General features: G+C 30.5%; 1 protein-coding gene and 1 long non-coding RNA gene across 2 annotated transcripts; one reads left to right on the plus strand and one right to left on the minus strand.

The window, feature by feature from the left end:
- The first annotated feature begins 1,190 nt into the window (after positions 1-1,190).
- LOC132715198 (uncharacterized) lies at positions 1,191-2,245 on the plus strand. Its single transcript, XR_009623656.1, has 3 exons — positions 1,191-1,348; positions 1,602-1,781; positions 1,935-2,245. It is a non-coding gene; the product is annotated as an uncharacterized LOC132715198 (long non-coding RNA).
- Positions 2,246-4,068: 1,823 nt separating this feature from the next.
- On the minus strand, positions 4,069-6,887 carry LOC132715199 (uncharacterized). Its single transcript, XM_060698186.1, has 3 exons — positions 6,498-6,887; positions 5,667-5,753; positions 4,069-5,285 (listed from the first exon to the last, which is right to left on the minus strand). The coding sequence occupies exons 1-3, from the start codon at positions 6,802-6,804 to the stop codon at positions 4,870-4,872; spliced, it is 810 nt and encodes a 269-aa protein (XP_060554169.1). The 5' UTR covers positions 6,805-6,887; the 3' UTR covers positions 4,069-4,869.
- Positions 6,888-10,998: the final 4,111 nt, after the last annotated feature.

Raw genomic sequence — 10,998 nt, forward strand, 5'->3', positions numbered from 1 at the left:
GTACACCAACATTAAAAAAAACTTTTGAGAAATACAAATTTAAGCATAATGGGCCTTTAAAATGTTTTCTTTTATAATCCCGAGTGCTGGGGGGGGGGAGGCGACACCCCATCATTCCCTCTAGATCCCCAATGAGGACTTTACATATTGATAAAGCTCCGCTGTTAATGTGTAACTACTTAAATAGTAAATGATATTTTTAGTACTGAATACTGCTTATAGCCGCATCTGCACCTACTCAAGTTTTTTACATGTCACATTTAGATAAGCTTAAGAAATGGCCCGTTCAACATATCATCAGGCGCATTTCTACTTAAATGTCATATTAAGATGGCACAGAATTTATACCTTTGTCTATGCAAAGAAAATCGTGATTCAATAAAATGTGTAAATAAAAAAGCAGGATTAGCTAAAACAATGGAGTTAATGAAAGGTATACATTCTTTTAAAATATGTGGAAAATGTGAGACATAAAATAAAATACATTCTAAGCTTATTAATTGAAGCAAAGTCTTTATTAGATTAAAGTTATTTGCTAACTGATCAAGATCATTTAAAATCCCTATTGATTCTACTATAATTCAGGGCACATGTGTTACGTCTATTCAAGTCCTTGATTTTTGTTTAACATTGGCTTTGCCTACAAGATAATACTTTAAAACATCATTAATATTCATTTTTATTTATAGAATTTGTATCACCCCAAAGTGCTGTCGTTTGTTTGTCTGATGTTAAAAAATGAATATATACCTGTGTAACGCACTTTTAGGTCAAAAGTGGACCCAAAGTGCGTTAGACCCCAAAGTGCGGTGTTACAAAGTGCGAAGGAAAATGAATAATCACACATTAAGTTAATATGATATACTTCCTCATAGAAATACACCTTAATGTTAAGAGAGAACACCTTGATGATCATAATCAGGAACTACATGTAGTTAGATTGTATGAATGCATCATACGTTGTATCTTCTTTAAAAAGCGTCTGTACTCGCTTAACATTTGTATAAATTCCATCTACAAAAAAGTGAGAGTCTCAGTTATAAACATTATTACATTTCAATTTTACTTCATTGAGCATTTTCACCTTTTCCTAAACACCTTTCTCAAATTATATGCATACTTTACATTCCATCACCAGAGAGAGGCTGGGCATGAATGTAAACAAATAATGTCCGACCTGATAAGCCCTATAGTGTGTTTAACTTGCTGGGGAAATCTCATTTTTATTCCACTCTGTTATTCCAATTCTAGATATGATTATACCGTTAATTTTCATAAAATACCTAAGGATGTGAGTTTAATAAAGGAAAGGATTGTGAAAATAAGATGGATGAAAGAACAATTCAAGGTAAAATACCATTTTTCTTTTCTTATTAAACCAAGCTGTTTAAGATGTATTACTGCTTACATTAATTACTCTGATTTCTCATTGATTTAAATGTTTCATTAAATTATAAACGTAATTATATGTTTTGTTCATAAATTTCATTTAAAATATCACACTTATAATGATAACATTTAAAACATAATTTCTTCAAAATCTTAATCAATACCGTTTTTATACTAAAAAGCAATAACGGTTATTTTATGTACTATTTCAGATCAATATTTTGCAATAGTTGCTCGTTTTGAAGCATTTCACACAAGAATTACAATCATGGACATAAATTCATATATGTCTGAAGAGAATAGATGTACCCTGTAGATGGTTCGACTAGAGTAATAATGAGCAGACCAGTAAGATGAACACTAAAGAAGAAGATTTCATTACCAGATGAAAGGTATACACAAGACTTAATTTTCATTCTTTACACATAAACAAAATTCAGGCCCTGTAAAAAAATATATGTGCAATTAAAATATAAATTGATATATTCTAGAAATGTCATAATTCTTGTTTCCACTTCTAAATAAAATGTATATATTTTTTTCAGGTTCCATTGGTAACTGTCATGAACACAAATTGACAACTGGTATTTGAATCGCCTTAAATTGTAATATCTCTTCATGGCAGTGGCGTAACAGATGAAAAAGAAACTATCAAACATTTTAAAGAAGAATTACAGAAAACCTAGGAAGAAAACAAACAGTGATATTAAACGTTTGATACAAACAAATTTTCAAATGTTGACAGTTGTATATTTTGTAATGTTATACAGGATTTCCAACAAAATTTACTATATATTCATCACAGTTTTCAATGTGTAAAACATCAGCAAAAACATTAAGAGCGTTTATTATGATGCAAGCAAAACAATCAGCTTGACTGACGAAATGTTTTTAAGCATATTTTAAAGGACAGTTTGTTCAGTCTTGAATTTAAATAAAAACTTAAAAAGAAATCATCGCATTACTTTGTTTTTAACATTGTGCTTTGTTACATATATGGTACAGCTGCAGGGAATATGTCAACATGTTAATTACGATTAATATTTTTTCCTATTATTGGCAATTATAATTGTTGAGAGAATATTACTGGGAATTGTAAAAGAAGGCTAAAACTTGTGCGGGCCTTTCCTAATAACCTCCGACGCAAAGGTCCTGCACAGGTTTTTCTGCAAATGTCTCCCCCAAGTTACAAAATTGGTAATCCAGCGCAACACCTCTGGATGTGCCCAAAATGTTTCCCCAATGATTTGTTATATACGCCATAGAGGGGTTCCAACCCAATAATGATCACATAATCAAAAATGTTCCAGACCAACTGGACAAGTGATATTCTAAGATACTTTTCACTTCGGTCTTAAAAAGCTGATATTGCAATTAAATGATTGCATGTTTCGTTATATACTAATATTTTACCTAATAATTATTATAAATTTTATATAGTTGATAATAATACAAGTTTTACGTTCCATTACTTAGCATGAAATGTATTTTTATATTGCTGTAAACAACATCATGTGTTTTGATACTGAAAATCCATTGAAATGTATAAGAACAGGTGTGTCATGTTTAAACAAAAAATTATTTTTGATTTGATAAGGCTGTCTGTAAAATTAACAAGTTTCTACATGTTCTAGAGAGTCATCCAGATTTTTTTACTTTTAAATGCAAAGTGAATAAAACCTTTTTTAACTTTTTTATTTCAATAGCTAAATTTAGGGGAAGTATGGTACAGAATTCAGCATCCAACTGTTTTACATCTATTATCAGTTAATATGCTTATATACACTCTTGACCAACATGTGTTTAGGTTAGCAATAAAATACTGATAACACAGATAATGTCTATTTAAGTTGAAAAAGATTAACCTGAAATTATACTGACAAAGAATATTAGAAATTACTTGGAATTATCATAAACTTTAATTGACTTATCAGGTCTTGTATATCCTTCACTGTGTATAGTGTAAATTAAACCCTTTGTTGATTTATTTATTCTCCAGAAAAGATTTTTTGTAATATTTAAATATAGTTCTCAACAAGTATGTAGCAAACAGAACATTATCAAGATCTCTGACACTGTAGAAAAATCTTTCGGCCATATAATCGTGATATGTTTACATAGAGCAGATACCGAAGCTTGCCCTGTTAACCTCGTTCTGAAAAATCTATGAATATGTATGAGGTAATATTAAGAAGGGTCTCATTAAGCGAGTACAGGAGTGTTCTGCAGAAGTGACAACTCATGCTTTATCTAATTATTTCCCTTTATTTTATAGATTCCTAATAGAAGGGATGGCAAATAGATTACATTTTGAAAAATAACTGTACTTTTTAATATCTATGGATTTTTGTCGATTAAATATCCCTTAAATATTTCTCCAATGCTTTTTCCTATGAATCATTTCAAATAACTTTTATGCTTGAGACTTGCACTACTCTATAACACTTTCAATAACTATTCACGTAATGATTTATTTTTGCTTTGAAATATAATCACAACCAACTAATGGTATAATGACCTTGAGGCTCATACACGTTTGTTATCTTAAACTGTTATGTAATAAAAAATAAAGATCAACAAGGTAAAGGTAACGTTCACAAAGCCAACAATAAATACCATGACCCTTGTATTTCCTACATCTTTCTACTAAACCAAAGATACAGCAACACTAGTACTATGAACGTTTGCGAGAAAATCTTATACATTTTATTGTGATATATTATACAAAAGCATGTGAACACAAAAACACTAATTCAACACAAATGTCACAAATCCGTTCCGCCTTTGAAAGTACATGAAATTGCACCATATTTTGTGAAGATATATTCAATAGTCAGTCAAACGAATAAATATCACAGAACATATACATGGTTAACGTCTTGGATTTTATGTGACTCTTTTTTTAACCAACCTTTAAATATAATGTTGATTTACACTACAATTTCCTTTTTCAATTAATGACCCTTTCAAAACTATGCTTAAATGTTACAAATTATTTTATTCATTATTGTGTTAAACATAACTACTGATGTGCAAAGTTAATGAAATAAACCATTATTACAGATACTGATGTCAGACAATTTTACTTTCATTGTCATTTTTTCTAATTAGCAAATGTATGTTACCTATATTGAAAAAAAAATGCGTAAATGTAAATTCTTTATATGATAATACAAATCTACATTATAACAAGACGTATAATTCAAATATATTGAAGATAAATTCATCAGCCTTGTATTGTTTTGAAAGTTCGAAACTATATTTAGAGTTACTTATAAACAGTGATTCACAGGAAATACCAAGGACCATTCTTGCTGACCCATCTTTCTCGAAACCCAAAAATTGTAAGATATTTAATTAAGCAATAAGCTTAGAACTTTATCATGTATATTAACTTCAAGCCTTTTAATTGTCAATTCAGTTAAGTTATACTGTATTCAAACATTTTGCTATGTGATATGAATGTTGGTTATGAATGTTCTATTTGTTGATAAGAATTCCAGCGAAAGAGTTCATCATCCAACTGTCTTTATATAAAGAACGACCGGAATAGCCAGCCAAACATTTAACCCATATCTTTTCTGACGATTTCACTCTTATAACTGCAAAAAAGGAACTGCAAGTATAGTAGTCTGCCTCATAATCTGACGACCGAGCAATCACGTTTCCTGATAGTACCAACGCAAGAGGTGAATGTTGCTTGTTGTATGTACAATAGTTAACAATAAATTGGTACAATCCCCCGACAGGTGTTGTGAAGATCCCAGTGGAAGTGTCATATCCTGACCCTTCATTGGTCGTTGCTGTGGTAAATATGATGGTCTTGTCTGTCATGTCAAGCTTACGATCTACCACATTGTGTGCAAAGAATGCAACGGAAGGCTTTTTCATGTTTTCTGTAAATGAACAAAAGATTTTAGAAGTGTATTTCGATAGATATCGTTTATTATTCTGCCACGAATGGTACGATTTGCATTTACTTGTTTACAAAAAGAATAAAATCAGAGACAACATATTTTGAATAAACGTCAAATGAAAATATGTTCAAGAGTTCGAACTCCAACTACCAAAAAGAAACTTATATAAAAAGCAAAGAACACATGGACACAGCTTAATTCGATCTCATATCCTAATATCAATTATAAAATTTAATACATGTATCTATGATTATTTATTTGAATATACAATGATAATGTATGTTATTGTCGCATTCATTTTACTATTAAGCTATGAATAGGAAAATACTTGATTAATGTGCTGATATTTTTTTATCTTACCTGAAAGTTCTTTTAACATTTTCCTTCCTTCTTCCATATCAGTTGTGAAATTATTCCGTTGTTCTTCAAATGTTTTTCTCAGTATTTCTGTCAAAAATAAAACACAATCTTGGTCAACATGATCTTTATTTCTATTGTAGTATACTTTAAACTTTGAACCAGGTTTTAGAAATTTCAGACCAAATTTATGAACATCTTGGATCAGGGTAAGGGACGCATTGGCATCATATGGACATTTGTGAATGTAAATTTGATTTCTCATCATTGTAAGGAACAATTCGTATCTGATTATCAATATTGATTACCCCACAACATCATATTCTGATTACCAAGTTTAGTTTGGGAAAACCCTTTTTCATTAACATCGATTTCAAGAACAATCCAAAATTATGCATATATTACTCTAAATGTTTCAATATTAAATAATATTACAAAATATTAGGATTCTTCAGGTTATGTATGGAACGAGCACTGCTAGTAGTGCATTTGTTTGTTTAGTAAAATGAACATGTGGTATTGTGATTATTTGTAATACGAGTAGCAGAACATTAAGAATCGTACATGTATGAATTTACTCAAAATCCTCTACCGCACCAGGAAATTAAATATGAATTTTAAGTTAAATATTTTAATCAAATTAAGGTAATTCGGTGCTGTATAATGATTTTAGAATATTAATGTTTACTTGACTCGAGCTTGTCTATGAACCGTGTTATTCATTGACAAAGTATTAGAAGAATTGTCTTTAGAATAATTCAATAGCAAATTTCCCTTAAATATTTGTAGAAGAATAAGTAAATTAAAATATATAACATTAGATAAATACATTACCTTCGTTTATTTCTTTGTCGCGGATGATTCCTTTTATCACCTCCGTGGCATTGTTCTGCAAGGACTCCAGTGTTTTGGACACCTCTACACTAGTTTTCTTAATTTCCTCCAGCGTAATGGAAACAGCTTCTTGGGTTTTCTTAATATCATTCTGCATCATTTCTACTTTTATTTCCTGCCTTATCATTTTCTCTAAAAGTTGCTCATCATAAGCAAATTTTGAGCACATTGGTTCATTCGCCAAAGACACGCTAAACTGGTATTTTAAGAGTAAAAGAAAAAACGCACAAGATCCAGAGAACAACATTGTGTCCTTGTTTGTCGGAGAAGCGAACTGAAAATGAACTAAGGCTTCAACAATTTTCTTCAAGGGCCTCCGCTGTTTCTGCTTTTTTGCAATGCTACTTGAATTCATGACAGAGGGCTGGTTAAAAAGTTTGATAAGTTGATTTACATGCTGAACTTCTCATGCTCTCATTTGAAGCAAAACTACAATTATTCTAAAAGCAACTTTATTTTGACATATTTTGTCGTTTTTATTGATATCAATATGCATCCCATTGAATTTATTTGAAATGAAATATGGAAAATTAAGTTTTACAATGTTTTTGCATTATGATTTTTGGCATTATGAGAATTATTAGAAGTCAAGTGCACGCGGCGGCTACTAAATATGCCTTCGTCCATTCAGCAATGAGGAAAATTTTAGTCTTGCTTTTGTTTATTTATTTTGTTTAAACAAACTTACACTGTTTTCAGATTCTCCAATAAGAATAGCTTATCTGATGTACAACATACCACAGAGCTTTAAAGAAATAAAATAAACGTTTGACTTAAGTGATAGTGCATTGTTTGAATATCATATTCTTTCATTTTTAACTTTTTTATTTACCTAATAAATAAAGTGCCAATGAGCCATTCTATACTTTTATGACGGGAACCAAATTTGTCAAGGAAACCAGGGGTGTGACTAAAATACGCAACGGAGATATTTTTGGCGCAACGGGCGCAACGAACATATTTGCAAAAAGACACAACGTATGCTTATTCAGGAAAATAATTAATATTTAAGTAGCAAAACCGATTAACTGAGTAAAAAAGTAAGTTTGTTTTAAAATGTATCACAAATATTTGCGATAGGTTGTTTTGAAGGATTCTTTACTGGTAAAATGGCCGCAAAATGGACATATTCTTGGCGCAACAGAGATGATTTTCAACAAAGAAAGAATGTATTGTTATAAACACCAATAATCAAACTCATTATATATATATTAAATGTAGTATCAGCATTGAAAGTTGTTGTAAAATTCAAGGAAACAAAATTATTTTTAATGTTTCGGAAGGTTATACATGCCTGCGAAATAGACTTATTCGGAATCTCAGCGCAACAGAAATGATTTGTATAAGGAACACAATAAATGTTTAAAAAAATACAATTATTTAACTAAAATTCATTCTATATATATTGAATTTAATATCATATGGAAGTTTGTGAACACATATCAAGAAAAATTAATAAATGCTTCGGACATTTAACTGTAATAGAGAAGTTCAACAATTTTCAAAGTTGATTTTTTGTACATTAACTGTGACTGTTTACATCATTTAGCGGCGTCTTTGATGTGCAGCATCAACATTGTACTTGTTTAATCATTGATTAAAACAAAAAATATGCGAAAACGACAGGCTTTGCATGATACAATGATAGAATCTAATATCATAAGTGTGTCATCAGCAAGGTAAGTACGACAAACTAAGTATTATGTAAACTGTAACAAAAAGGAATATAAGACACCAGCGTTTTATCATTTCACATACAACCCTCTTTTTAAAAAACTAATTAAATTTTCAGATAGGAGTTCTTGATTAATGTATAGATATGAACATGCAAAGAGAAACGAATGAAATGGAGATATTCAGATAGTTATCTTTTATCAATCTTTGTATGCTGTCCTGTAAAACATTCTGAGTTGTTTAGCAGCAGCAATGAAATAAATAACTCATGTAAGCTCTTTCTCGTGAGAATCTTTTGTATATGAGAAACACATGTTGTATCTGAAAAGCAAACAAAAAGTTATTTACATACGGTTGTAATCATTTTATGTCGTTGAGTTTATTTTACGAAGTATACATTTTTCTTTGATATGACGTATGGTTTTCCATTATAATTACTACAGGTCTATTTTTTCACAAATTCTATTTTACACATCTCGTTTCAATGAAAATATATCTGCATTGTATTAAGCCAACATATATGCGGCATAGAATTTTTAACAAAATTTGCATAATAACAAGAAATGAACTATCAAACACAAATTTAAAAATCAAAGGAGGTATTTGTTGGCATAGTTTTGAGTTATCTACCGAAAGATAAATGAAATCACTTTTAATGGCAGATTACTTAAAAAAAGGATGGTAACCACCAGCTTTTTTCAACAATATGTATGGATTATGATTCTGTTTCATCCAGAAAGTTTAAGAAAGTCTCAGTGCTAGTTCAAAATTTCCTTCTTAGCTTAAATAAATAAAATCAACATTTCCAATTAGAGACATTCTTCCGTAACAATTACGAGTCATTAATTACTTACCATATTGAATAAATACGGCTTTCGCCTATTCAGTGCTAAATTTGCACCATTTGATCGTCAAATATAAATCCCTTTTGGGTAAAATTTTATTAATTTAGACCCCCCATTTTTTTCCCGACTTGGTGCCTGACGACGATCTCGTTTGCCTGGATGCTGCTGACAGCTGCGTTTAGTGAATGATGTTCTCATCTGTTGAAGAAGATCAATGTAATGCAAACAAATGTTCATATCAACATAATTGCTCGTGTAAAGGCTGATAAGTGATAACTATAACAATTTTTGAGAAGAATACGTTGCATAATTATGTTAAGACGCTGTTTTACCCGTGTCCACCTGTAACTAAAATCTCCATGCACCCACCTTCTTAACAATAGGGAATTAACAACATATATGACTAAGGAACAATTGAATCGGACTAAAATGCAGGCAGGTCCGCTTATGATTTATATGACGATCTGATCGACAGTTACTCTCTTTTGCACCTTCAAATCGACAACTAAACAAAACTATTTATTTAACCAATCATTTAAAAGATGATATCAGAGAAATGTAAGATGCTTGTAACCTGAATAAAGTAGCGATAAGTGTGATATAATTTGTCATAAAAGTAACAAAATGTCAACAATGTAGTATTTGACTTCCATATAAAATACTAGTTTCTTATAACTGTACTTATTGCCAAAAAGCAACAGATGAACAAGATAATTCAGCTAATTGGCCAATGAGTATCTTTTTGGATACTATAGAAGTACACCAACACCAAAAAAAAAAGTTTTTAAAAATACAAATTAAAGCATAATGTGCCTTTAAAACGTATTTTTATAATCTCGAGTGCCGGGTTGACACCCCACTTTTCCATCTAGTTCCCCAGTGAGAATTTTACATTATGATAAAGTCCCGCTGATAATTTGTAACTTCCTAAATAGAAGATGATATTGTTTAGTACTGCGTGTACTGACTAGTGCTTAAAGTCGCATCTGCACCATGTCAAGTTTCTTACATGTCATATTTAGATAAGCTAAAGAAATGGCCCGTTCAAAATATTATCAGGAACATTTTTTGCTGAAATGTCTTATTAAGATTGCCCAGAATTTATACCTATGTTTATACAAAGATTTTCATGTTTCTATAAAATGTGTAAATAAAAAAGCGGGAAAATGATGGAATTAGCTAAAAACAATTGAGTTAATATAAGGTATACATTCCTTTAAAATATGTAGAAAATGTAAGAAAAACTATATTTTAAGCTTATTAATTGAAACAAAGTATTTATTTGATGAAAGCTATTCACTAACTGATCAAGATCAGTTAGAATCCCTATTGATTCTACTATAATTCAGAGCACATGTGTTGCGTCTATTTAATTCTTTGTTTTTTGTTTACCATCGGCACTAACTGCAACATAATACTTTAAAACATCATTAAAAATAATTTTTATGGACAGAATTTTTATCGCCCCAAAGTGCAGTCGTTTGTTTGTCTGATGTAAAAAAATGAATATTTACCTTTGTAACGCACTTTTAGGTCAGAAATGGACCCAAAGTGCGTTGGACCCCAATGTGCGGTGTTACAAAATGCGAAGGAAAATGAATAATCACACATTTAGTAAATATGATATACTTGCTCATAGAAATATATCATAATGTTAAAATCACCCTGGTGATAATAATCAGGAACTACATGTAGAGTATATGAATGCATCATACGTTCTGCAGATATCTTCCTTAAAAAGCGTCTATACTCGCTTAACAGTTGTATAAATTCAATCTACAAAAATGTTAAAGAGTCTGTGTTTTTAACATTATTACATTTCAATTTTACTTCATTGAGCATTTTCACATGTAATGTTAAGCGAGTACAGGGGTGTTTTAAAGAAGATTTCTGCAGAAGTGGCCACAATCAAGCTATGCATC

The sequence above is a fragment of the Ruditapes philippinarum genome, unplaced genomic scaffold (assembly GCF_026571515.1).
Source record: "Ruditapes philippinarum isolate M1 unplaced genomic scaffold, ASM2657151v2 ctg10745_1_1_1_1, whole genome shotgun sequence".
Taxonomy (NCBI): Eukaryota; Metazoa; Mollusca; class Bivalvia; order Venerida; family Veneridae; genus Ruditapes; species Ruditapes philippinarum.

What these genes read in the sequence shown, in the direction of transcription:
- LOC132715199 (XM_060698186.1), bottom strand. Translation starts at nt 6,804, where the DNA reads ATGTTGTTCTCTGGATCTTGTGCGTTTTTTCTTTTACTCTTAAAATAC. An exon ending in CGACAAAGAAATAAACGAAG is followed by an intron (nt 5,754 to 6,497) that starts GTAATGTATTTA and finishes TATTTTTGACAG; the next exon opens with AAATACTGAGAAAAACATTT. An exon ending in AATGTTAAAAGAACTTTCAG is followed by an intron (nt 5,286 to 5,666) that starts GTAAGATAAAAA and finishes GTTCATTTACAG; the next exon opens with AAAACATGAAAAAGCCTTCC.